Source organism: Diospyros lotus, chromosome 6 (genome assembly GCF_014633365.1).
Source record: "Diospyros lotus cultivar Yz01 chromosome 6, ASM1463336v1, whole genome shotgun sequence".
NCBI classification, from domain to species: Eukaryota; Viridiplantae; Streptophyta; class Magnoliopsida; order Ericales; family Ebenaceae; genus Diospyros; species Diospyros lotus.
In genome coordinates, this window is record NC_068343.1 from 10,017,378 (window position 1) to 10,045,161 (window position 27,784).

Consider the following 27,784-nt stretch of genomic DNA (forward strand, 5'->3'; position numbering starts at 1 on the left):
AGAGTATATATAATTAGACTCATATATCCAAAATTAACATTTAAGTTTTAACCATGTCATTCGTTATTTATAATTTTAACTAAACAATTTTAAAAACATTAAATCAGTCTATCAAATCTTTAACGTTTAGAGATTATAATAACAAGTAAGGGGTATATATAAGGTATTGCCGAATGTACTAACTACTATTTTCTTCTTCTTTTTCTTGCCCACACGACATTTGGATCAGATTTTACAGTTAGGGTGGGACCGAGACGGCGATTCTTATCTAAGACAATCAGCGGAAGCTACGCAGGGACGGCTGGCCGTGTACATCGGTTCCACGTGGCGGACAAAGGTATTTTTCAAAAACAATCAACGGTGGGATGGAATGTTCTCAGAGCCAGCCAGCCAGCCAGCCATCTTTTCACAGCACCGCAGGCCGCACGCTCCCATCATCTTCTTCATCTTCCATTATTATCTAATTTTCATGTGCTCTTACTGCTTTAGTTATCTGAAAAAAAATTATTTAAGTAGCGTTAATTAAAATATAGATAAAAAATAGAATATAAAAATTATTTTAAATAAAAATATTTTTTTATTATATTTGTTAAATTTTGTATGAAAAAATATGACTTCTTATTTTATATTTTTTTAAGATAAATTTATCTTCTTTTTTATTTAAATAATTTATCTTAAACTTTATAAATAAATTATCTTATTTATTTTAATAAATACTATCTTAGTGTATTTGAATGACTATAGTTATTAATAAGTCAAATGTTAATACATAATTAAAATACATTTAAATATACAAAAGTTTATTAATTATATTTTTGACGTCATTATTACATAAGTCAGAGTTAGTACAATTCAATGAATACAATCTAACCACTTAGATTGAAACAAATAATTGAGGTGTATATACGCAACTAAGCCTATCACCCTCGGAATTAGTACCAATCACAATCGTCAGGAGGGCTAAACCGAAAAGGCAATCCAGAACCAGAAGCAGCGTAAATACAGTGAGGCCGCCAACACCATATTCTTCTCCCTTTTGAATGCGTCGCGCATGCAAGGAGCAAGGTATATAAAGAAGAATATCCGGAAGCTTCAGAAGCCGAGCCGGTTTGAGCCGTGCTGTACAGTACCCACCGTTTGGCCTTTGTGCATGAACGGATGAATCATTGATCCACAGTGATCGAGAGAGAGAGAGAGAGAGAGAGAGAGAGATGAATCCGTAGTAGTTATCGTGCCGTGAAGGTGTCCTTCCACTCCCCCATATTCAACTTTTTGTCCTCTCTCCTTCTCTCTCTCTACATCAGTCATAAATCTCTATATAGAGGAGGCGATTGAAAGCAATTCGTTGATGAGAAAATTGAGGCGTTTGGTCGGGGAACAACGGGGGATGAAGTGAGAACCCTCGTTCTCGGGAAATCACATTGGAAGTTTGAAGATTTGTGGTGCTTCTCCCTTGCTTCTTTCCCAATTTTAGGTGCTTTCTGGTGGGATGAAAAAAGTCGGTGGCGGGTTGGGGAATTTTGAAGGCTAGAAAAGTGCTTACTTCTGACATTGAATTGTTCTGGGGGAAAGTAAGCGATCGGAATCGGAATACTTGGAAGAAGAGGACCAGAGAAAGTTGAGTTCATACTTTCTTCAAGTAAGTATCGATTCTTTCCCCTCTGTCTGTGCTCGTCTATCTGCAATTATCGGATCCATAAATCTCTCGCTTTAATTGATTACTAGCTTCAGAGTTGAAGATAAAACTGTGTAATTCATGGCAATTCTTGAAATTTATTGCTTTAGTTGTTTTTGAGGTCATTGCAATTGGTCAATTTGGGGTGATTTGCAGGGAAATGGCGACGCCTGTGGAGCCTCCAAACGGCATTAAGCCACGAGGGAAGCATTATTACTCAATTTGGCAAACATTGTTTGAGATTGATACCAAATATGTGCCAATTAAGCCCCTTGGCAGAGGGGCCTATGGCGTGGTGTGTTCTTCTATCAATAGGGAAACAAACGAGAAAGTTGCCATCAAGAAGATCAATAATGTGTTCGAGAACCGAGTTGATGCCCTGAGGACTCTCAGAGAGCTGAAGCTTCTGCGCCATGTCCGGCATGAGAATGTGATCGCTCTCAAGGATGTTATGATGCCCATCCACAGGACTAGTTTCAACGATGTGTATTTGGTTTATGAACTGATGGACACGGATCTTCACCAAATCATTAAGTCGTCTCAGCCGCTTTCCAATGATCACTGCAAATACTTTCTCTTCCAGGTATTGAACAGTCTTTGATATATGCACTTTATGCTGATTAATGCAGTTAGTACTTAGTTTTGATACATTAATAGCTACTCTGGATGTTGCTGAATATATTTTTGTTTGGTTTTAAGTGCAAAAATCAGCAATGGCACTTATGAAATTGATCTTGATCTGATACTGCGTTCTCCAGTAGTGTTAAATTGATTGAGATGATTGAACTTGAGAGACTTTGCTCTCTAGCACTGGAGCTCTTACTGATCCATTGCAACATGACAATTTACCATTTTGTGTTGATAAAGGTACTTAATAGCCATAAATAGTGTTAGACCATATAGCATTTTTTAAAGTCACTTTCTATCTCAGATCTCTTTGCTTAGGATCTCAAACTGTTGCTACTTTGCCCTTGGATTTCACAGTTGAAACAAACATGCACTCGATAGTGTAAGATTTTACTCCCTACTGGTTTGTCCGGTCAGTTTACTATCTCTTTTATATGGCTTTTTTGTTGTGGGAGGAGAACTATTTGATTGCTTGTAGCAATGTACAGTAAAAGGGTTGAAGGTGAACCTACAAAATTAGGATTTTGATGCTGTAAAACATAGTTTCAAGTAAAGTCACCACACATTTTCTCCACCTTGTTTGAAACTCATAGCCGGAATAATCCATGTGAAGTCAAGACACGGTATATCAGCATTGATCATACTTGCTTAGATTCTTGCATTATTTTGCGGGTAATTTTTCTCCTTTTGCTACTGCCCCCATTCAATAATTCTACATCCATATTGATTTGCTGTAAGAATTAAGATTCTCAGTTGATAATTTGTAGATTTTGGTCACTTTTTCATGATTCTATAATGGCCGTTAGGTATAAAATGATGGCAAATAACTTTTTTTGTCTCATCTTGCCCAAAGGTGAGGATGACGAAGAAAATCTTCTCTGAGATTATACTACCATGGGCTATGATGATGTCACCCTTCATTGTTGAGATGGTCGTTAGTTTGAATGTTAGATCTTCTGAAATTCACTTCCAGTGATTTGCAATGGTGAACTATCTTCCAATGATTTTTCTCAGAAAAATAGAAATCTTTGATTACTTCTTGTCTCTGTATTTGGGTCACCAAGGAACTGAATGCTTCTACCACTTAAATTGAAAGCAACAGAAGGCGTTTATTGGACAGTAATGCACTTTTTACATCATTTTGATCAACATTTGAAAGATCTGCCCGAAAATTTTAAAGTCCCATCGTCTAGATTTGTGTGCAGAGGTTGCGACTAATTGGAAGTTCAGATATATTAGAATTCACCTTAAAGAATGATCTTTCGCCTGGTAATTTAGTGGCACTCTTTATAGAGAAGGTATTCCTCCAATAAAATGCTAATTCATTCATCACTTGGAGCATGACAAAGATCTGAACTAGGGCATGCTGTCAATTTCAACTCCCCGACAGACTGGTAAAACTACTGGGATCATCTGCACAACTCTTTACCCTTTTTTTTCTCAGTAAAGTAATTCCATTCTTATGTGTAATCATAAGTTTTTGAAGTACAATGTTGCGGTCGTCTAGACACTAGACTTTCTACTGTTTGAAGTTTTAAATGCTATAGGAGCTCTAGCCGAGAGTCTGCAAATGAGTGTTTTAATTGCCCTGGTCAGTTCAATGACCTGTTATTATTTTGTTTAGCACTGACACATGTTACATGATCCAGTTGCTCCGTGGATTGAGGTATCTCCACTCGGCAAACATTCTTCATCGGGACTTGAAGCCCGCAAATCTCCTTGTCAACGCTAACTGTGAACTAAAGATATGTGATTTCGGATTAGCAAGAACAGGAATTGATAATGGACAGTTCATGACAGAATATGTTGTCACCCGCTGGTACCGTGCACCAGAAGTCCTACTTTGCTGTGATAACTACGGGAACTCCATTGACGTCTGGTCTGTAGGGTGCATCTTTGCTGAAATTCTTGGTCGGAAACCCATCTTCCCAGGAACCGAATGCCTCAACCAGCTTAAACTAATTATCAATGTCCTTGGGAGCCAACATGAAACTGATCTTGAGTTCATCGATAACCAGAGGGCTAGGAGGTTTATCAAATCACTTCCCTATTCTAGAGGAATCCCCTTTTCTTCTCTGTACCCCCAGGCCGACCCTTTAGCTATTGACTTGTTGGAAAGGATGCTGGTGTTCAATCCATCTAAGCGAATCACGGTGACAGAGGCTCTCCATCACCCTTACATGGTTGGGCTGTATGATCCGAGCCGGAACCCTCCTGCACAAGTTCAAATCAATCTTGACATGGATGAGAACATGGGAGAAGCTATGATTAGAGAACTGATGTTGAGAGAAACGCTTCACTATCACCCTGAAGCGGCTTATGCCAACACATTTGTTCCTGTCTAACCTTCGGTTTTTCTTTTCTTTTTTTTTTCTTTCCCGGGAGGGGAAAATGAGATTTGTCTTCTGCCCTGTGAAACTACCTTAATGTCCACGCTTAGCTTCCATGATTCTAAGGAAGTTTTGTTCAACCTTTCATTTATCAGTCTCAGTTCCTGGAGACAGTTTTCTCATAACCTGTAAATAATTGTTGTCTCGTGGATTAATAATCAAAGCTTAGCTCTCAGAGATGAAGTTTAGCAATAGCAGGTCGCCTCTGTATTACAAAGCATGTCTTTTCGACAGAGTTCCAATTATGTGGAGATGGGCCGCCATTCTCGAGAAGCCAAGCCTTGAGGAGGAACCGATTCAGGGAAGATGACTGGCGGCAGTTCAGGAGGATCCATTATTTTCTAGCAAAAAAAATGGAAAGTTTTCTCGAGCAGATAGAAATTTCATAAGCCTATCAAAACAATATTTGTTAGTTGTCATTGGGATGCCAAGGGTTCAGATGCAGTGGAGAATTAATCTAATTTAATGAGATTAGGTTGGTTTGATTTTGATTTCTTTTTCTAGCATAGTCTGGTTTGGATTTTAGTATTTTGAAAACTTGTTTAATATTGATTGATCAGGTTCAAGTTAAATTACTAGGTTGAGGGACGTAATATGAATTGACATATATAAACAAATTCAAAGCTTAATTATTTGTTATATGTTTTTGTGCTCTTCAATTTTGTTCATAATTGTTACTTTTTGTAACTTGATGTTAAAACAAATTTTATACATCTTATACTTTGGTGTGTCATAAATTTTGAATTATGAATTTTTGATGAGATTGCATAAATTTTAGAATTCAAAATTGATCAAACGTGAATTTAATTAAGTTTGGTTTTAATTTGTAATTGAGGTTAATTTTTAGGTCAAAAACTCAAAACTCAATAATCACCATCAATTTAATTTTTAGTTTATATAAAATTTGAACAAATTCGTCTCATAATCTTTTTTCCTTTCAAAACATCGTATAATCAACTATATAAGAAAGAATCTATAATAATTTTGTGTATACAAATTTGTGAGAATATTGCAATTCAGAACTTCATTAAAAAAAAACAATACCTTTGAATGTTGTAATGGTTTAAGTCCTTGCTGTAATGGTTAAGGAAATGTCGGATTTTGAGAAAAAAGTCTTAAGCCCACAGTTGAGCATATTCTCCAGAAAAAGCACCGTAATTTAAAGTGGTCAGCAATCAGCGCATTCCAATTGGGAGTTAATTAAGAAAGGCAGCAAAGCTGAAATGAGACAAACTAAGCTGCAATCAAACTTTCGTCCAATGTGATGACAGACAGACACACAGTTTAATTTTTATGTATTGTTTTTCCTTAAAGTCCATATGGAAACAATTGCATAAGTTGCGTCACTCCCGCGCGCGGTTCTCCACAATAATAATTATTTAAATAATGACCTATTATTATTATTATTATTATTATTATTATTATTAATCAATATGAATTTCTGTGGCCATTATCTTCTATAAATGCCACCCTCCATCCCCCCCCCCCCTCTTCCCTTTACAATTTGCATCTCTCTGAATCTTCTTCTTCTTCTTCTTCTTCTTCTTCTACTTCTTCTTCTGCTTCTGCTCTTAATTTTCCAGAATCCATCTCTCTTACTTTCTCTCTCCGTCTAAATTAACAAGTTTTAATGCTTAGTGCTCGGTTCTTGATGTTTCATCAGATCCATGTCTCCGGTTCTCAGTGAAGTCCTCCTCCTTGGGTTCACCGTCACCTCCACCATTCGCCGGCGAACCCACCTCGTTCAGTCCTTCTCCGTTGTCTTTCTTTACTGGTTCTACGTTTTCTCATGAACTATATATATCTGATGAACAATCTTCGTACGTCAATCAAATCTGTTTGGTTCCTTGTAAATTCTTTCTAGCCCATTTATTAACTTGATTTAGAATCATTAAGCACTATATATATATATATCTATATATCATATATATGGCCTCTTCAAGCCAGCTTCAGAGCTCGGGTTCGGAAGAGAAGATAATGGATCAAAGAAAGCGAAAGAGAATGATCTCGAACCGGGAATCAGCTCGGCGGTCGAGGCTGCGTAAGCAGCAGCACTTGAACGAGCTGACGGCGCAAGCCAACCAGCTCCGGAAGGAGAACGGCTACATCCTGACGAACGTGAACGTGAGCACCCAGATGTATCTTCAAGCCGAGGCCCAGAACTCGATTCTCAGAGCTCAGCTGGCTGAGTTGACCCACCGCTTGAACTCTGTCAACGAGATCATCGACTGCTTGAGCTGTAGCGATGGAGGAGTCGGCTTTGAAGGCTCTGATGATCAGCAAGCTGCTCAGATCGGCGGCGGCGATTTCTTGAATCCCTGGAACTTGCTCTACCTGAACCAACCCGTCATGGCTTCTCCAGACATGATCATGTCCTGATCATCATATAAATTAAATAACCCTTCACGTACGGTTCATTAATATTAATCTTAAAGATTTCTTTCTCGTTTCTTGTTAATTACTGGCTAGGTTTTGAAGCTCAAGTACTGTACATGCATGAATAATTAGAGTTTTGATAACGAATTGGTGGTTGGTTCTTGGTCTGTAAATGCATTATATATTAATTATATCGAGATATATATACATATATGTGTGTACGTACGTGTATGTGTATATATGTCGAGGGTGGGCTCTTTGTCATGATGAAGAATTCCATTATTTGAGCTTAGCCAACTCTCCCTTCTTTTCTTTATCTTAATTAGAATTTGATTGATTAATATATATATAAAGTCATACAAAGCTTTTGTTCGTTTCTTAATTTCAAGTTTCTGCTATCATCAGTACGCATAGCTTAGCCACAAATGCAATTCAACGGTGAGCGTTTGCTTCTCTTCTTCTATTCACGAGGATTTGATAAAAAGCAAGTGGCAATAGGAAGGAATTTTTTTCCTTTTTTTTTTTTTTTTGGGGAAACACTAATTAATATCTTGAGTGATGAAATCAAATTTGCATTATTGGGCATAGATAGAACAAAATCTATCAAACTAAAATTTGTTTCCCCATCAGTTCCAAGTTCAATTATTAGCATGAGGAGGCTTCTAGCTACATATATGTTAATAATTTTACACACTGGCTAGCTAATTACTTTGTTACACATAATTATTAATGTAATTGGCCCCCCCCACCATCCATGCTTGTGCTGATTGGTAACCGTGGCACTAAACATTGGATCCCAGAAGGCATGCAAATAGTGGATTAATTAATAATTTTGAGATGCATGTTCGAAAGCTGGTGCAAGAACCTCAAAGCAAACCCAAATATTATAATTAACACTTTCAGCACTGCGCATCATGTATATATTTTATCATGTGATACGTGAGGGCTTTAATAATTAGTAGGAAGGACTCTCTCTGATTTTGTTAATACTTTTTCTTTTGCTTTATTCAAACAATAATTTTCTGCCCAACAAAACTTATAATTATGTCTTCTGTATCTCTCTTTCTTCTTCTTCTTTTTCTTTTTTCTTCATCATATTCTATTTGGGTGGTGAATCAAAAGTTGGGCTCTTCTTCTTAAACTACATTGAAAAATAAAATCCTTTAAATAAATTATTATTAATACATAAGAAAATGAAATCTCATAAACTTAATTTGCATGCATGCATGCGAGAGGACATATATCCTAAACTTCAAAAGTTACATTAACCACTACTTTATATGGATCAATACTTGTTGGCTTCTTGTCCCTCCATTGATATGTTCTTTTTCTTCAATGGAGACAGAACAACCCAAAGAATATTCCTTCATCACGAACTTAATTAATTAGCCCACCTCACCTGCCCCTCTATGTCCCAATTAATTAAAAACATTAAATCAGTGCCACCGCTCATATATATATAAATTAACAAACCCAATATAAATGAATATTCCACAATTTTGATGTCTCTAATTAATTTTACTAAAATTGTTTATTTAAACACTTGTTTGTTTGTGATATTTTTAATAACAATTCATCATGTATCAAAATTACTTCTTTTTTTTTTTTTTCTGTAATTTGTTATAAGAGAAAGGTGTACAGCTAGCGAGCCAGCCAGCGGACAACTGATTAAGGAACCTTCACGCTGGTCAAGATCAAAGAGGAGGTTCCCATTTCTTGCTGTCCCGCTGAACACGGCCTGAAGAGCCAGACGAGCCCATGTTTTCCAGATTCGTAGCGTGCTTCAATATTAACCATATGATATTCAACTTCAATATTTAACTGCAAAAGATTGTCATTTGGCTGCAGCTGCCCTCATGCCAAATAGTTATGGGTTGGCAAGTATTTTTAGGTGCATGCATCTGCATGTATACTACTAGTATTAATGAGTTTCGCGATGCATACATACATACATATATATATATATGCAATTTTAGGTCAAACTTATAAATTAGACGTACGTATTAAACAGAGATAATTGTAAGTTCTGGTATTTAATCATAGAAAAAATTACTATAATTTTTTTACCAGCAAGTTAACTCCTAAAAGTATACTAATTAGGTACATATTTTTCATTAAAAATGTCAAAAATAACGTGGGCTTCTGCTTACTTCCAGATATATAAAAAAGAAGACAAAGTTACGTAAAATTGAGTGAATTGGGTATGGCCTTGATTGATGGTTATATTGTGCGGGGGAGCAAGGAAGATGATGATGATGATGATGAGTTCACCATCCATGACTTTCAATCTTTAATATTTGATTGCATGTTTGGAAAAAAAAAAATGGTTATTTTAATTAGAAGGTTCTTATTCATGAGAGGACATCAACTGATAAGGCAAGGCATGTCAATAACAATAACAATACCACCAATGGCGCCAGCTCATGGGTAGATAAAAAGTTTCTTGATTTTTGTTAGGTGGAAACAGTAGGTTTTGATGGAGAAAGTTTTAGGTAGCATGAACTTCTTTCAATTCGGATTTATATATATATTATAATGATTTTTATATCTTGGAAATCGCTGAAAGCATCTTTTAACATTTTATAGTTAAAAATTGCAAATAATAAAGGGACTTTATGTTCAAATGAGTTTTAAAAAATTATATAATTCTGAGCCCCTTTTCATTAATGGACGTCAGGCTAACACTGGGCCAACCCATTAGCCATTAGATTGATAGATTGGGCCGCTGAGCCCAATTCTATTAAAACGGATGAAGTACGAACTCCATTCCGGCCCGGAGAGCAACTTTTTGATATTACCGCCAAATCGGCAATCACGAGTCACGACTGGCGTTGAGAGCGAGAAAGAGAAAATGGCATTTGCTCTTCGCGCCTCCTCCGACTCTGAAAACCCTAGGAAATGGCGGTTCACATGGGAAGCCCAATCTCACATCCCGACACTCAAATTGTTCCTCTTCAATCGCGACATCAAACCGTCGATTCACTGCAAGAACCTGAAAGTCCAGTTGGTTCTAGAAAAGTCTCTGCTCACAGTGAGATGGCTCGAAGCCGGTTCCGAACCCGAGTTCTTTCTCAATGTTCCCGTTCCCAGAGTTTTGGTCGACGGCGAAGCTCCGATTCTGTTCAGAGCGTTGGACGATCACGTCGAAGTTAAGCTCCCCCTGCTTCTTTCTGTAGATCACCCGATTCTTTCCACCTTCGACGCGCTGGGTTTATCCGAGGACGAGGCTTCTCGACGAAATTCTGTCTTACTTGATACGAATCCACTGTCTATGGATTCGGATCTTGAAAGTTTGTCTGCTGCCGAAGGAGTGCAATTCTATTGCAGAAATTGCTCTGTACAGTTAACAAGGCTTCTCGGGTAAGAAAGGCGTGTTACCGTATAACGCTTTGAATTTAGGTAATTTGCATTTTCTTCGATAGAGAAACTGTAGAACTATAGTTCTTCACTAATACTTGCCGCACCATTAGATTTCCAGACGAACCAAACTCCCTTCAAGCTCATTGTTGTTTTCAGTAATTATGATCAATTTTGTTGTTCGCATAGAGAATACTTTATAGGCCCTTCCATACTTTTCACATACACATCTAAATACAGCTGTGCAATTTATCAGGCATTGGTATTCAAGTTGTACCTTTAATTGCTAAACCTGAATGACCAATATTTTAGAATAATGTCAGTATTCTAGGGTCATATATTTCCGTTTACTTGTTTACTTTATGCTCCCTCCCAACCAATTCTCTTAAGCTGATTTGTTACTCATCACTATAAATATGCATATAAGCTGAGCTTTTTGTCAGACTTAGGAAAAAGGATACTCTTCTTTTTCTTTTTCACTTCAAGGCTTTATGAATTGCACTTATCTTCTGAAGTTAATCATGATAATCGACCTGATATTTACTAGAACCTGAAGTGGTATTACTTGAACCCATGCTATTCCATGGATTTTGTCTCAAGGTTGTTATCGTGGTACAAACTAACAATTTAATCTGAGTGAGTTATGCAATTTGTTGAGTACCCTTTTGTTGATTAAAAAAATTAAAATTCAACAAAAGTAGATATAGTTTTCCCAAATGTGTCTAGATGCATGATATGTTTAGTTGTGTCATCTTTTTATGTTCTCTTTCTACATTTTTAATATGGAAACTGCACCATGATTTTCAGTACTCGTATACTTAAGTTGATTCTCTAGATTCTAAAGTATCCCTCCATATATATTGTGTACCCACACATCCAATAACAACCATGATTTTGCACATGTTGGTGCTTTGCTGCCCAACATTCTATGCCATACAACAAAGCTGGTCCTTAACTGAAATATGACTATCACATAAAAGGCCAGGCACACTTTTCTGTTTTAATAATCTTGCCTTAATTCTATGGTAACATTCTTACTGATCTCTCCATCTTTTAGATGATTGATTCAAGATATGTGAACTGATTTTTTCTTGAAATAATTTGATCTTTAAGTTTTACTATAACTTCTTTCACATTTATATTTTTAATAAACTTACATTCCATATGTTTGATTTTCAATCTGCTCAACTTAAAACCTCTAGATTCTGGAGTATTCCTCCATATATTGACTTATATTCTTCTATAGAAACAATTGTCAAGCCAAAATTCATGTAACTGACCCCACCTAGCTTGTTGTTGTTGATTGCTTAAGTTGGTTCTGCTCCTGCTGCATTGCAGGTCTTAGATCATATATGGCTTCACTAAATTTGTGTTGACTTCCTATGAGCATGCAGCATGGGAGCTTGGCATGTTATGCCCATCCTTTAATGTGATATACAAAGTCACTACAGAAACTCAGCATTGACTTCTCAATCTTCAAGAATTATTTATCAAAATCAACATGTTGACTTCTTCTCCTGACAACACTCCTTGACTCCCTGCTCCCCTCCCACATCCAATCAGATATTATGATAATTATAATAATGAGCTCTTTGCACCTTCTCTGTTTTTCCACATACATGATACGGGGACATAGGTTTTTTGCAGCCTTGACTGGCCTGGTACTGATAGCATTAGTAAAAAAATTTGACAAAATCATCGCCCTCCAAACAAAACAACTTGATCCTTGTAGGCCAGAAGCCAGAAAAAGCCTTCTTCAGTGCTCCTTTAGTCAAGGAAATGAAATGCCTGAATGATGTAGACAGAGAGAAAGCCTTCTGCACCAGGAGTTCTATTACTTCATCCCTACTGATTCACTGGAACGTGATTCAATATCTATAGTCGCCATCATAGATACTCAAGATATAACCTGTGGAGGTGGACAGATGGGACTACTAGTTTGATCAAGAACCCTGCTTTATTGCTCAAAGAGCTGGTACAGAAAACATTGTGTATGAAGTTCGAAATGGTGAATTGTGATAGAGTAGATCAATGATCATGCAGTCATTTGGCCGACTCTATTAGTGACTATTTCACTATCAAATATAGTTGTTGCTTCAGAAGCAGAAGCAGCAGCAAGATTTTTTAAAGGATGAAAAGCTGTAAGCAATTTACTTATTAAAAAGGGCAGAGGCCATTAGGGAAAAGCTGGTGAATTGGCCAGTATAAAGTCCCTGAACGACAACCATCCATGTTGGAAGTATTATTGTTACTTGGTGAAAGCCTATGAATGAACACCAATTTTATCTCCAATAACATCACCATCTCTGCTCTAATTGCTGCTGCGAGTTTGGGTACTTTCTCATTTGTTTTTTAAATTAATTGGCTTTGGCAAGCTCATTTTCATTATTGCATGGTAATTAAATTCTAATATTTATAAGACCTTGTTATTGTAGGCACATAAATGCAGTGTTCTTGTACATGTGGCTCAGAGTTGTTATGTTTATTCAATTATTTTAGACTTCAATGGTTTTCTAATTTTTTTTTTTCTCATGGATGCAGATCTTTTGCAGAAATGCCATCTTCCAACTGGCGTGAGCTGGCAGACAACTGGTTTGGGGCTTGCTGTTGCTCATTTGGAGGTATAAGTGAGAAGTTGGTGACTAGGTATGCAACTTCCTACTCCTCTGCCTCGGGTACATGCCTATTGAGTACCACATTTGTTGTTCTTTGCCAAGATGACTTGGTTGGTTGCAAATTGCCTTGCTATCATAGCAATGAAAAATGTGGGCCTGAAGCAGATTTCACTGCTATCAATTGTTTACCCAAATCTATGGTAGATAGTGGCAGTCACAATGGATCTGTGATAGGTCATGACTGTGAAAATGACAGTAGGTGTCATTTGAATGGCGACCTAAGTTGCAGAGATTCTAAGGAAGATATCCTGCACAAAGATTTACAATGTGAAGTTTCTGAAAATGTAATTTCTGGGGAGAACTTGTCCTGCTCATTTCCAGTTTCAAAATTTCCTGGAGATGTTCTGCAAGCAACTGGATGTTGTGCTGATAGAGCATGCATTCAAACTCATAAGGTACGAGACTATTCACTTGCAACATCTGCAACTTCTCCAAATGATCAAAAACTTTGTACAAACTTGGAGCTCAGTACAAATCAGAAAACTTTCCTTAATGGCTTTCTTGGAGATGTTTTCATGGCCAGATCCTCGAATCTCTCCAAAGATGTTCAGTGGGTAGAATTTCTCTGCCCACAGTGTTCATGTCTTCTTGGAGCATACCCTTCTGGTAATGGCAAGGCAGCATTGGATGGTGGGGTTCGATTGTTCAAGTGCTACATTTCAACTTGTCTGCCTGTTGGTGGATCAAATGATCTGTTTAGGTAAGAAATAATATTTTATGTAAATCTTTTGGGACAGTATTTACTAAGAATCATTTGAGAAATTATATTTTCAGGTAATTTAGCTGTATATGGCTGTGTAAGTAAGGCTGCCTCTTTTACTCTTTTATTTCTGTTGGATTGTGCTGTACATGATAAATGTATCAGGATAGAGAAAGTTATTGTAAGTCCTTAAAATGTGTGTTCAAGAGTTAGAAGTAGGTCCTGAAGGTTTTGTGCAAGGGATTGTTAGTGGAACAAGATGATACGGGTTCTGATAGAGAATCTGAGAAATGGAAAAAATATTTTGAATATCAATAGCAAAATGCTTAGAAGGAAGTATGTCTCTACTATTTGTTTATGAGGGGTAAATTTATGAAGTTCACTATTTTTAGCCATGGTAATGCTTCCAGCTCATCCACTGGTGCCCTTCTTTATATGCTTTTAGTGTTGTGCAAACAGATCACACACACACACACATGCGCACACTGATACCACTATCAGCCTTTAGACCCAGCAATAGAGACAAAATCGGAAATGGAAAAACACAGACAGTAAACACACAAATGAAAATAACACGAGAGATTTACCGTGGTTCACATAAACGGGCTACGTCCACGTTGAGCTCAAGCAAAGGAGAGCTCACTGCACTATCGGAGTAAAAATAGGGTTTACAATACGTACAACATACAAGCCTCACAACCATTCTATTTACATAGACTGGTTCACTAACAAAATCGCCTCAAAACCATATACAAGAGGAAGATTAGAGGCTTATCCTATTGAACCAGAGAGAAGAACGAGAAGGAGCCAGAGTTTGAAACAACAAAATGAGAGAAACCCTCGAACCCCTTAGCGTCTACTCATCCTCTCTCTCAATCTCTGATCATTGCAAATCTCGATGCATAGTGAATAAATAAGGGTCGCACGATGCAAAAGAATAGCTGGGATTACAGCAAATAAAAGACAGCATCGACGATCCATATTGCACACAAGGACAAGGCATTCGGCACAATCGAGAGGACAACTGGGCGGTTGCCAAGTTGCCTCTCTTGCCCGGCTCCTTTAATTGAAACGGTGTCGTTGAATGTTTCATAATCAACAATCTCCACCTTGAAGCATTAACGATACAAGTGGACATGCCCCAATAAGTGCAGCAAACTTCAATCCTCACCTTCATTGCTTGGGTTGGTTTGGATTAATCAACTTTGACATGCAGCAAGCCCAAGTAGTGCTTGAACTTAGCTGCAGTCACTACCTTTGTTCCAATGCCAGCTGGATTATCCTCAGTAGGCACTTTAAGGATTATAACAGTTCCATCACTTACCTGATTTCTTACAAAGTGATACTTTACATCAACATGTTTAGTTCTTTCATGGTAAACAAGATTTTTACATAAATGAATAGCACTCTGGCTATCTGAAAATACCTTGACCTTACCTTGTAGTAGATTGATTTCTCGCAAGAGACCTTGAAGCCAAATGGCTTCCTTGAAAGCATCGATAACAGCCACATACTCTACCTCAGTGGAAGACAAAGCAACCAAAGACTATAGCTGTGACTTCCAACTAAAGCAGTTGCCACCTAAGGTGAAAAAATATGTTGTGGTGGATTTATGAGAGTCTCTATCCCCTGCAAAATTTGAGTCTACATATCCCACTAGGTCAAGTGTATCACCTCTTTTCTCAAAATTTAAACCAACATTTAATGAACCATTAATATATTTTAGCACATTTTAAGGCTTCCCAATGGACTTTTCCGGGGTTGGACATAAACCTACTGAGTAGGGATGTTGAATATGCTAGGTGTGGCCTAGTGCTTATTATGGAATATATTATGGTTCCAATCACATTGGCATATGGTATGTTTTCCATTTTAAGAGTTTCTGATTCAGATGATGGATATTGAGTTTTAGACAAGATAAAATGTCCAGTTAAAGGAATATTAACAGTTTTACACTCAATCGTGCCAAATTTTTGAACAGTTTTAAGCAAGTAATCATGCTGGTGTATTTTCAGTTTGTTTTTACTTCTATTTCTTTCTACTATCATCCCTAGGATTTTCTTAGCAGGTTCTAAGTCTTTCATATTAAAATTAGTATTCAACAAAAACTTTAATTCACATATTTTTGACTTAAGACTTGCTAATTATCAAAATATCATCAACATATAACAGGAGATAAACAGGGATATCAGATAGTATATAGTAAAAACAACTATCATATTTACTTCGATTAAAACCAATCTCAACAACAAAATTATCAAACTTTTTATACCATTGCTTAGGAGATTGTTTTAATCCATACAATGATTTTTTAAGCAAGTAGACATGATCAGGATGATTAATGTCAATGTATCTAGCAGGTTGTTCCATGTAAATGATTTCATCAATGTCTCCAAATAAAAATGCAGTTTTGATATCCATTTGTTTAAGTTCTAAGGCAAAATGCACTACAACAGCAAGCATCATATGTATGGTTTTAAATTTAACTACTGGTGAAAAAATTTCAGTGTAGTCTATTCCTTTTTTTTGAGAAAAACCTTTAGCTACTAGTATTGCTTTAAATCTTAGAGGATCAGATAGGGACATTCCTTCTTTAAGCTTGAACAACCATTTACATTTTATTAGCTTCTGCTTATCAGGCCTTGGGACTAGTTTCCAAGTCTCATTGACCCTTAAAGAGGTCATTTCATCATCCATTGCCTGTTTCTACTTAGTGCTATCATGGGAGCTGACAACCTCCTCATAACAGGTAGTCTCACTGCTCCTCATTTCCATTCTAGCAACTAAGGCACAAAACACCTGGTTTGAGTATGCATATCTAGCAGGAGGCCTGATAGACCTCTTGACTCAGTATCAGGCGAGTTGATAATTATTGAGGTCTTGTTGAGGAGTGTCATACTCTTCAATCCCGGGGTCATCAGGTTGGGCCTCATGATCATTATCCTGATCAAAGGTTTCATCTTGAGTTAAGGGATCATCATGAGTGTTGGGGTTTTGAGAGGTTGAAGTAGCAAAAGGATCCTGATGCTTCACCTCAATTTGTGTACTGCCACCTATTACAAAATCATTAGGGCTGCTAGGTCTTGGGTCATCTTCAGTGTTGCTAATCTTACATGGGAAGATTGATTCATTAAATATTACATCTCTGCTTATAATGATTTTAACTCCACCTGAAGTTTTGTCCCATAGCCTATAACCTTTAGTTCCATCTTGATATTCAACAAAAACACATTTAATGGCCCTGGGGTCTAGTTTTCCTTTTGATTGGTGAGCATAAGCCTCACACCCAAAAACTTTAAGATAGTTTAAGTTCATTTTTCTCCCAGTCCATTTCTTTTCAGGACACTTAAAATTGATTACTGTCGAAGGGCTCTTATTTACTAGGTGAGCTACAATAGATAGGGCTTCTCCCCAAAAGGCTTTTGGCATTCCAGCAGTAAACAAAAGGCATCTAACCTTTTGTAATAGGGTTCTATTCATCCTCTCAGCAACTCCATTTTGCTGGGGGTGTTTCTTACTTTTCTGTGTCTAAGTATGCCATGGGTTTTACATAGTTCATCAAAATCCCTATTACAGAACTCCAATCCATTAACAGTCCTTAGAATTTTGATCTTCCTATCTGTTTGATTTTCAACTAAGGTTTTTCATGATCTAAATTTTTCTAGAGTTTGATCCTTAGTTTTCATTAGAAATATCCAAACATTTCTAGTGAAATCATTAACGATAGACAAAAAATACCTATTACCTCCATGTGCAGGGACTTGGGAGGGACCCCAAAGGTCTACATGCAAATACTCTAGGCATGCCTTTGCCAGGTGAGTTCCCTTTGGGAAGCTCTGCCTATGTTGCTTGCCTAGTGTATATGGTTCACAAAAGCCTAAGGAATTTGCAGACCTTGGACCAAGGTACCCTTGGTTGGATAGTGCCTATAGCCCTTTTCTGGCTCATATGGCCAAGTTTCAAGTGCCATAGATCTGTTCTATCAGATTTAGCTATGCATGCAGATGGAATATGACTAACCATTCAATACATATAAACCATGTTTCTTTGTACCAGAGAGAATAAGGTCATCATTTTTAAATGCATGAAGAAAACCATTTTCAGTTTTATAGGAGAACCCTAATTCATCTAAGGTGCTAAGAGAAATCAAATTTCGTTTTAAGTCAGGTACATATCTCACATTAGTCAATATTCTAATCTTATTATCATGTAATTTCAGAGAGATGTCACCTATACCTTTAATGCTACATGAATGATTATTTCCCATAAAAATAGTACCAGTTTCTTTAGTGCTAAAGTTTTGAAACCAATCTATATTTTGACACATGTGAAAAGGGCATCCCGAATCCATAATCTATTCATTTGCAGTTGATGTACAAGAGACATTTAAAACTTCAGCTAATGAGTTTGAGTTACTGGTAGCTACTGTCACATTCCTTCCTTGTTTCTGTTTTTTAATAAAATCATAGCAGTATTTTTTAATATGACCCTACTTTCCACAGTGGTAGCATTTCCATTTAGATTGCTTTTGTTTTCCCTTTTTTCCATTTTGTTTACCCTTGGGTCCTGTATCCCCATTCTAGTTATTGTTAAAACTATTCTGCCACTTTTCAAACTTACCCTTAACAAATAGATTGTTACCAAGTCTTTTAGAAGTGTGAAGTTCTAATTCCTTAGCCTTAATTTCAGAGATTACAAGTTCTAACATAAGCACAATACCAATGTACTGTAAAGCATGTTTAACTACATTATAGTAATCAGATAATGAATTTAATAATATCATTGCCTCACTAATATCACCTAGGGCTTGGTCAGTTCCCCTTAACATTAATGTAAGTTTAGTAAATTCATCTATATTATCATCCATAGATTTTGATGCATTCATTTTAAAATTGAATAGCATACCTTTCAAATAAATGAAGTTAGGAGCAGAAACAACAACATACAAAGATTCAAGTCTATTTCATAAATCAAGGGGGTTAGTCATACCATCTACCTTCCTGAACACAGTATCCTCCAAATGGAGAAATATCAAGTTGAATGCCTCCTCCCTTATCTCATCGGTCCTAGCTGTTTGCTCAGCGAACCATTTTCTGTCATCTGGTTCTAGTGCAATAAGCACTTTGTGATGAGAGAGTAAGACTCTCATCTTCTTTTTCCAACTACCGAAATCCCCATTTCCATCAAATGTACCGATTTCAAATCGGGTTGTCATCTTCACTTTGCACGAAGGCATCCTAAGAAACCCCAGACATTGACAGAGACACCTAGAAAACTCCCATTGATCGTGACTCTTCAGAAAATCCTAGAGATTCAGACAGGACTAACAGTGCGAAGAACAACCCTAGATTTAATCGCACAGACTTTGAGTGGAATAAAACAAAGACCTAGACAGTGCGTATCAAAGAAATGGCTCTGATACCCTTGTTGTGCAAACAAATCGCACACGCACACACACTGATACCACCGTAAGCCTTTAGACCCAACAACAGAGACAAAATCGAAAATGGAAAAACACAAACATTAAACGCACAAATGAAAATAACACGAGAGATTTATCATGGTTCATCCAAACGGGCTACGTCCACGTTGAGCTCCAGCAAAGGAGAGCTCACTGCACTATCAGAGTAAAAATAGGGTTTACAATGCTTACAGCATACAAGTCTCACAACCACTCTATTTACATATATTGGTTCACTAACAAAATCACTTCAAAACCATATACAAAAGGAAGATCAGAGGCTTACCCTATTGAACCAGAGAGAAGAACAAGGAGGAGCCAGAGAGTCTGAAACAACAAAATGAGAGAAACCCTCGAACCCCTTAGCGTTTACTCACCCTCTCTCTCAATCTCTAATCATTGCAAATCCTGATACACAGTGAATAAATAAGGGTCGCACGATGCAAAAGAATGGCTGGGATTACAGCAGATAAAAGGTAGCATCGACGGTCCAGATTGCGCACAAGGACAAGGCATTTGGCACGATCGAGAGAAGGACAACCGAACGGTTGCCAAGCTGCCCTCTGCTGCCACGTGGCAATGGTTGCAGCTGACCCTCCTGTGCGTCTCCTTTAATTGAAACGGGGTCGTTGAATGCTTCATAATCAACAATTAGCTATTATTTATGTTCCATATTTTGTTGTGATTAGTTTGCAACTGCTATGTTGCACTAGTCTTAACCTTAGGGAGACCAATAAAACAAAAGTAAGTCTGAAATCAGTCCATAAACATTTTCCCTTTTTCTAGTCTAGCTAGGATTTTTTTTTACCTTTCTGTAATTGTTTCAACAAGTATGCAGGTCCTTTTATGTCTGATCAGATATTGATTTCATGAACTAACGATTTTGTTTTCTTTGACAGGAAGTATACCTTGGAAAAGATGTTCACGTATCAACTAGTAGAATATGCAAAAGATGAATTGTCATATAGGACTGTGTTTAAGGATCTGCAGACTGGGTCTGCTATGCTGCAAATTGTTCTCCTAAATCCTAGTTCATTTCACTGCAATGGCTACTGTTTTGGAGCAGAAAACATAACAGATTTGAAGGTAGATTTGTTCCCTGCAATCAAGGTGTTATATTCTGATTGCAGTAGCAGTAGCGAATCTCAGACGAGGTTTGTCTGAATCTAGATTTTCCTTTTATTTCCATTGCTGTCTTTCTATTTTACATTTGCATCAATCTTATTTCTTTGCTTTTTCTTTTCTTTTTTTTTCTTTTTTTGGCGAGGGGTCTTTAGGCACAATGCAAATTGATATTATCTGGTTTTTTGCTATGTAATTGGTATTATCTGTTGCATCAGAAGGTTTATCAGTTTTATGTTTTGCATGATGGCTTAATCTGCTGTTTTCTTTTTCCTACTTTTTTTATTCCAAAAGTTGCTTTTATTTCTTGTTTCTTATTTGTAAGTCAGTTTATGCAGGATGATAGACAAATGGATAACAGAGAACCAAGCTGATGAAGTTTTCATGTTGGCACGCCAAATTAGAGAGTTGATCAGATCCTTGAACTGTGCAAGGGGCATTTTTCCACTTTCCAGTACTTTGCTGCAAGGTTTGTCTTTGTCATCCATGAGGAGATAATGGCATATGCTTGGTTGGAAGTTTTGATGTTGTGCAATCAAAGTTTCTTATTTCAAGTGAATGTGTTACCATTCACAATACGATGCTTTTGAGGAAACTGGGAACAATTTTTTAGTGATCGTGAATGGTGGAAGCATTTTGGATTGGAACTTATCCGTAGGCATCTGTAAGATCAGTTTCTGGATAGAAGTCCCTGCAAAAGCCCTAGTGGTCAATTGTGTGAATTTTGGGACCATTACAAACAGACATTTCTTTTGCCGTAGTTATTGCAGCGCTAAAACTTTCTGCTTGTGCCTTGTATCAAGCAAGGCTGTTGGAAGCGTAGAACCTGGAAATTTTTTAATGGCGATCTGTTTATCTTTCTTGCCAGTGGGCCCCTCGCCTGCCTTTGGTCGGAGGCTTATTTCACTTGTATTGCTAAAAGGAAGAAATAGTGGCAATTCCCCATTTGCAATTGGTCTCTTAATCGACTTGTTTCTTTGCGTCATCTCAAATTACCTGAAAATGGATACAGTCTCTTTGTGGACATCTACTCAAGGTCTTGTCATCTTTGGTCATGGTGGTATTCAGCAGTATACAAATTTTTGCATCAGTTATAGACAGGAACCATCTCTCCCTCAGACGATTGTCTTCTAAGAAGCAAAAGTTTTATCTCTCGTGGGAACTACTATTGGGTACTATTGCATTAAGTCTGCATATGGGAGGAAGAGATCCCTGTGGTTTCTTTCTGAGGAATAATACAGGTGGGGGCAATCAAAAGGATTTCCTTTAGTGGCATATATACCATTTCTTCAAGCAAGCTTGGCTTTGTTTGAAGATTAGTGGACTGAACTCAAGCAGGCCTTCTCCATGTAGGCGATTCATGCTATTATTATTTCTCTTGATGGATAGACCAAAGCGAAGGGTCAGGGTCACTGGTGTGGTGTTGTATTGTTCCCGATGGCTCATTCAACGCAGGAGAATTGCTGTTTATTGTGTCATCTGTGGAAGTTCGGAGGAGTTATGAATTGAGTTGACAATATTACCACTGTGATCAATGTTGTCATCCCAAGGAAAGAATCAACTTCTGCAACAAGCTTCTTAGCTCCAAACTTGTGTCAGGGAAGATAGCTTATCGAGGCGGGAACGAACTAGGAGAATTTTGGGCTTAAGCCAGAAACTAATGAAGTCTGTAAACTAGGGGCCGGTGGGAAAGCTTGGACTATTCCATGAACAAGTGGTAGCAAGTGAGAATAAAAATCCAGATATGGCTTTTATGGGAAAAGAGTTGTGGATGCATTCAACTTTTCAAAGTTTTAAGTTACAATCCATTAGGATTGGACTTCTGGCTTACCCCTTCTTTACAAGTCAAAAGTCCAAACATGAATAGGGAAGGTCGGAGAAGAACCAAAAAGAATAAAAAAAGAAAGAAAGAGGGCTCGTATTGCCCATCAGCATAGGCGCCTAAACGTGGGAATAAGATGATGAATGCCTTGAACCTTGCCGTTTATTTTAATATAAGAAAAGGGTAATTAGGGGACCAAACTTTAAATGGGTTGCATGTGTTATTCTCCCTTTTAAATATATAATTTTATATGCAATGTGTTGCATTTGTTTAACAGTCAAAAGTTTTCCGTACACAGGGTTTGAATTTGAAGTGGTTTTATTACATTTTTAATGTTCATTAAATCTTGACGCCTAATTTTTAGGGTTTAGGCATCTCCATTTGAAATGAAAATTGGTGTTTTGACTCCTATCGTTTACATTCATCAAGTTTGGGTGTGTAGAAGTGGAGACCAACTTTTAAGTAGAAGTTAATGTTTAAGTTATATATTTAACTTAAGCAATGGAAATTTGTTACTTTATATTTTCTTTTTTAGAATATATGAATTTCATGTTTCACCAAGATTAGTATTCGTGCAAAATCAATCTACCCAGACATGGTCTAAAAAAAGAATCTTCACTTAGTCTTGAATTTGGAATTAACTCTTTCAACATTTTTCTCATTTCAATACCAATCGAGCTATCCCTTTCGAGAAAAGCCAAAGGAAGATTGACTTTGTTTGACACTTTGACATGTTGCAAGTTGGCACCACCATGAAAGGCAACTTATAGTCGTTGGAAGGGCCTTTTCTGTGCCACTGAAATTCCGTGTCCACGGATCCATCAACTAGCCCGGAAGGCCAAGAAGCATAATTGACATGTTTTTGGTTCCCTAAACGCTTTGAATCGCACATATTCCACCTTATGGTCAGAATGCATAAGGCACTTATCCATCATCCAGAGAAGAGCAGAAAGGAGAAATTAAAGAACAAATAAATAGATAAATAAAATACACGAGGAAGAAGTGACACTTGCCTTGTTTTCGTTAAACTTTTTTAGGCTATAAATAGGGATAGATGAGAGGATGTGAATGGCATGGAAGCGTACTGGAACTAGCAGAGAGAGGAAGAGAGGTCTTACATGAAGGGAAGAGCCTTAGTTTGGTAGCCAAGGATGACTTGCCTGCTGCCAGTTCCTGAGGCATTATGAGTTAAGCCCTTAGCTGCCTATCAGGCAGTCATCCTGGCCAACTTGACTTGCTCTTCTCTCTCATGCTAGCCCTTTCTCTTCTTCCTTGTTGAAGACCATGAACTCATGATATTTATATCTGGGTATTCTTCATCAATTACTTGCCATTGTTGCATTACATCTTTTATCAACTCAAATAAGTCCTACCATATATAATATATACTTCATTTACTCTCTATATAGTTCTTGGATTTTTAGTTAGGTATCATTTATATATAATATACATACACTTAGATTTTTTGTCTATGTAGGAAGTTCTGAAAACATAAATTACTTTTTAATAGGTTTTGTTTGAAAATGAAAAAAACCCAAATTTTGTTCTGTCGCATCATTTGGTGCAAGTTAAAGCTAATTGATTCTTTTTTCTTTTTTTTTTTTTTGTATAATATTGTCCCCCTTTCTTTTTGCATATTGTTATCCTGCTGGGAAGTTTGTTACAAATTCATGTTAGATATTACCCTTCTTTCTTTTGTCATTTAACAAAGTTGCTTTGTCAAAATATCATTACTACACTACCATCGGAGCCAGAGCCGGCCTTACTGTAAGGCCAGCAAGGCGGCCGCCTGGGGCCCCCAAATTAGGAGGGCCCCAAATTTTAAAAAATTGTTATTTATATATATATTTATTTTTTAATAATAAATATTTTATTAAAAAATTAAATATAAAATATAATTTGATGAAAATATCAATGATGATAAAACACAATCTATTGAAGAATCCTTTAGAGTTTATTATTTTATATACACTATTGATCAAGTCATTTTTCACTTCGAAATAAGTTTGAGTAATTTGAAATGTATGAAAAAAAAAATTAGATTTCTAAGCAATTTTAAAAAATTAAAATCAATATATGAAGATGTTTTAAAAAGATATTGTTTGGATCTTAAAAATGTTCTTAAATTTGATGGACTTTCTAATATAGATGGTTTAGATTTATTTTTAGAATTAAGAGTGTTAAAGACACTTTTTAAGAGAAAAAAAAATAGTACATTGAAAATTCTTCACTACATCAAAAGAGTTGATTATTTTTCAAATACATATATTGCTGTTTATAGAATATTATTCACAATTCTAGTTTCAGTGACTTCTGCTGTAAAAAAGAAATTTAAAGTTGAAATTGATAAAGTCATATTTGAGGTCAACTATGTCGCAAGAAATATTGAATGGATTAACTATATTATCCATTGAATATGGTTTATTAGATAAACTTAATTATGAAATTTTAATCAACGATTTTGTATCTCAAAAGGTAAGAAAAATTAATTTTACATAAAACTGAATATAGGTCAACGCATATTTGTGGAATAAAATTTGTTCATTATTGGTGAACTTTACCTTTTTAATGTTATCTATTTAATACTTTATTTTGTTTTCTTCTATAAAAAAATCAGGAATGTATAGTTTTACTCAAGTTGCACTGATCTTCTTAGAGTTTCAAGAAAAAATTAGTTTTGTTTTTTCTTTGTTTATTGTAGTAGGTTGTTTAGCATTTTTTAATCTCTGAGATATTATATTTTAGTTAAAAATTCACTATCATTAAAAAATTATCAAATTTTATAGTTAATTGAACTTTAACTTTAATTAAATGAAATGATAAAATTTAATGAAATGATTTTAATTTAAAGAAATGATAAAATTTTTTAATAAAAAAATATATTATTTATTTTTTTATAAAAAAAATAATACTCTTAAAAAGGTCACAAAATTTTTTTTCGCCTTGAGCACCTAAATTGGTTGGACCGGCTCTGGGAGCCAACATAATGTTCTCGTTTGGACTCAAGTTACCTAGAATTTTGAGTCCCCATCAAATAGTGCCCGCCAAAAGCATGCACGTAGCCACGTGTGGCCTTTTGTTTCCAGAAAGCAAGTAATGACTAATCCTGCTGTACTGTAGCTAGGAGGACACTTGTCCATCATCCACCATTCCACCTCCCCCTCCTCCAACTCTTGCGTGACACTTCAGAAACCTACACACTTCGCCACCTCACCTCCATTACCTTCTTCTACCTTTCTACATCTTGCTTGCTTCTACTCTGCTGCCCTCATCAGTTACTTCAATTAATTTCTCTACTAGTACTACTACTGTTGCAGCTTGGACCATACATAATAATAGGATCTGGATTTGAAAACATATACATGGCACAAAAGTACGAGGCCACCGGAGAACATGATCAAACCGCCGCCGCCACAGGTGACCGCGCCGGAGCCGGGGAAGATCAGCAGCGGGAGCACCTTGGCCTCGTTGGCATGCTTCGCCACTCCGGCGGCCCTGGCCTTAAATATGTACGTATATATGACCCATATATATAGATCTCTCTGGCCCTCATCTCATGTAATGAATTAACTATAATCTGCACGCAGTTAGAGGAAGAAGAAGGGGGAAGAAGGATGAAGGAAGGGGTGAAAGTAAAGCTAAAGAAGAAGCTAACAGGGGAGGAGGAACAGACGACACAGAGCAGTACTGCAGCCATGGCATCCGATGAGGATTCAGAAGCTCTGTCGAGAGGGGGTCCAATTAAAGTGCCCGCTGGATCCAAAACTTACGCCAAGGCCAAGCCAAAGTAGAATGAAGGAATCACTAGTAAGTAGGACTCCTCCTCCTCCTCCTCCTCCTCCTCCTCAATCTTATATATGCCTTCATTAATAAGATCCTTAATTATCATATATATATATATATATATTAATTAGTGTAGCCCCGGTTTCTCTGTTTCTTGTTATGGTTCCTGCACCCTGCACTAATGTTGATTCCAAATAGCAGATTTTGTTAACACGAGCAGAGAGCTTAATGTAGTTGATGAACTCCTCACAATTTCAAACATCAGGGATTCAACAACCGCCAGCCAGCATAGGAGTACTATTGTAACCAAGCCGAATCAGCCTACTGAGTTTCTTCCTCCACAACATATAAAATAAAAATAATCATCGACTTTAATTCTTGCATTGCTCTGCAACTGCAATTGCAATTTCATTTCATATTATCCCTTTAAGCTTAAGCTGATTTGGACCAAAGGGGCGGGTGATCAAAATGATTGGTCTATCCTTTGCATGGCCTCTGTTGATAATTATGTTTTAGTTGCTGAGTCATCCATGAGTTTAGGATGAGTTTAGGAGGTTGTTATTTTTTTCTTCTGTTGCAGATTTTTTAGGAGTTTGTTATGTGCTTATCGAGTCAAGTTTAGTTGCTTAAATTTAGCTTTCTGTTGAAAGGCTATAGCTGATTATGGGATTTGTAGCAGGTTTTCAGGATTAGCAGCTGATTTAGTTACAAATCTCTTGTATTTAAGCTTATGTGGATTTAATAAAAAGTGTGAGTGATTCAGCTTCTCATCAGTTCCAACAGCCTCTCTCTAAGGACTAATATGGTTTAAAAATCAGACCCGACCCTGAACTGGAATGGGGGATGGGTTTATGGTTCCAAATCCAAGTCAAAACAATCTATATTTTTATAAACAAAGAAATATATACTAATTAAAATCTTAACGTAAAATTTGTTTATAGATTTAAAACGTATTTGAAATAAATTGATTTACAATTAAAAAAGTTTAAATGATTATAATTTTCTAAAATATGTGGGTAACGTCTATTTGTACAAGATTAATTCTCTATTAACCCATTAAGTTTATTGACGAATTTAAAATGTGGTTTCAAGAGAGTTACAGTTTGAATGTATACAGAATAAATGAGAGATCGTGTATATTTTACTATAGATATATGTACGTCTCTCCCCCCATGGAAAAAGTGAAAGATAAACTTCTATTCTATATAAATGAGAGGGATAGCTCTCAGTCTCACCACTTCTCTCTTTTTAACGCCAAGAAGAAATCTCTGATCTTTATAAATATACAGAGGGGTTGGTTTCCAGAGGCCCCGTGTTCTAAGACAACTTTTCTGTAGAGAGGTGCCGCCTCTTTAAAAATGTTGAAACGAGATTTGAACCCAACTGAAGGGGGGCTGTTGCTCAATTATGGGGTTCTCTGTTTTTGTAACAAAAGGGTTTTTGGAACACCAACTAATAGGATGACACAGCCTAAGGAGGAGCCCAATGACCTAATTGGCGAGTTTGACAAATTCAAAACAGCGCAAGAGATGTGGAATGTTCTCAAAATCAAGTACGGTGATGATAGATCATTACATTAGGTTGCGCCCAGAAATTTGACACGTATAGGATGCTCGTCTATGCAGGAACATTTAAGATTAAGAATGATGTCTGCAGTGACTATAGTGACTTAAAAGGCTAACCTAATTAATGGGCAACAAGTTCTCGCTCTCTTCCTAATTCTTGGGAGCTGATGAAGCTCATGATGACATAGTGATAGCATACGTGTGGCGTCATCTTGAGCTTGAAGCAGAGCG

General features: G+C 36.8%; 4 protein-coding genes across 6 annotated transcripts; all 4 read left to right on the plus strand.

The window, feature by feature from the left end:
- The first annotated feature begins 1,097 nt into the window (after positions 1–1,097).
- LOC127804193 (mitogen-activated protein kinase 7-like) lies at positions 1,098–5,177 on the plus strand. The gene is made up of 3 exons (XM_052340992.1): positions 1,098–1,639; positions 1,832–2,258; positions 3,952–5,177. Exons 2-3 carry the CDS (start codon positions 1,836–1,838, stop codon positions 4,645–4,647), a joined length of 1,119 nt encoding a protein of 372 aa, XP_052196952.1. The 5' UTR covers positions 1,098–1,639; positions 1,832–1,835; the 3' UTR covers positions 4,648–5,177.
- A 1,006-nt stretch (positions 5,178–6,183) lies between these two features.
- LOC127804194 (bZIP transcription factor 11-like) lies at positions 6,184–7,365 on the plus strand. Its single transcript, XM_052340994.1, has one exon. It carries the CDS (start codon positions 6,622–6,624, stop codon positions 7,069–7,071), a length of 450 nt encoding a protein of 149 aa, XP_052196954.1. The 5' UTR covers positions 6,184–6,621; the 3' UTR covers positions 7,072–7,365.
- Positions 7,366–9,870: 2,505 nt separating this feature from the next.
- On the plus strand, positions 9,871–21,656 carry LOC127804182 (uncharacterized). Its single transcript, XM_052340977.1, has 4 exons — positions 9,871–10,428; positions 12,967–13,800; positions 20,161–20,415; positions 20,722–21,656. Exons 1-4 carry the CDS (start codon positions 9,920–9,922, stop codon positions 20,879–20,881), a joined length of 1,758 nt encoding a protein of 585 aa, XP_052196937.1. The 5' UTR covers positions 9,871–9,919; the 3' UTR covers positions 20,882–21,656.
- Positions 21,657–25,407: 3,751 nt separating this feature from the next.
- On the plus strand, positions 25,408–26,758 carry LOC127804185 (uncharacterized). 3 transcript variants are annotated; one of them, XM_052340982.1, is made up of 3 exons: positions 25,408–25,714; positions 25,793–26,016; positions 26,190–26,758. In XM_052340982.1, the coding sequence occupies exons 1-2, from the start codon at positions 25,568–25,570 to the stop codon at positions 25,994–25,996; spliced, it is 351 nt and encodes a 116-aa protein (XP_052196942.1). In that variant the 5' UTR covers positions 25,408–25,567; the 3' UTR covers positions 25,997–26,016; positions 26,190–26,758. The 3 variants fall into 3 exon arrangements, with proteins under 3 accessions (XP_052196942.1, XP_052196941.1, XP_052196940.1); XM_052340981.1 differs by having other exon boundaries at positions 25,793–26,012; positions 26,187–26,758; XM_052340980.1 differs by having other exon boundaries at positions 25,416–25,714; positions 25,793–26,012.
- The last annotated feature ends 1,026 nt before the right edge of the window (positions 26,759–27,784 follow it).

What these genes read in the sequence shown, in the direction of transcription:
- LOC127804193 (XM_052340992.1), top strand. Translation starts at nt 1,836, where the DNA reads ATGGCGACGCCTGTGGAGCCTCCAAACGGCATTAAGCCACGAGGGAAG. An exon ending in GCAAATACTTTCTCTTCCAG is followed by an intron (nt 2,259 to 3,951) that starts GTATTGAACAGT and finishes TACATGATCCAG; the next exon opens with TTGCTCCGTGGATTGAGGTA.
- LOC127804194 (XM_052340994.1), top strand. Translation starts at nt 6,622, where the DNA reads ATGGCCTCTTCAAGCCAGCTTCAGAGCTCGGGTTCGGAAGAGAAGATA.
- LOC127804182 (XM_052340977.1), top strand. Translation starts at nt 9,920, where the DNA reads ATGGCATTTGCTCTTCGCGCCTCCTCCGACTCTGAAAACCCTAGGAAA. An exon ending in GGATCAAATGATCTGTTTAG is followed by an intron (nt 13,801 to 20,160) that starts GTAAGAAATAAT and finishes TTTCTTTGACAG; the next exon opens with GAAGTATACCTTGGAAAAGA. An exon ending in AGTAGCGAATCTCAGACGAG is followed by an intron (nt 20,416 to 20,721) that starts GTTTGTCTGAAT and finishes CAGTTTATGCAG; the next exon opens with GATGATAGACAAATGGATAA.
- LOC127804185 (XM_052340982.1), top strand. Translation starts at nt 25,568, where the DNA reads ATGGCACAAAAGTACGAGGCCACCGGAGAACATGATCAAACCGCCGCC. An exon ending in GCGGCCCTGGCCTTAAATAT is followed by an intron (nt 25,715 to 25,792) that starts GTACGTATATAT and finishes ATCTGCACGCAG; the next exon opens with TTAGAGGAAGAAGAAGGGGG.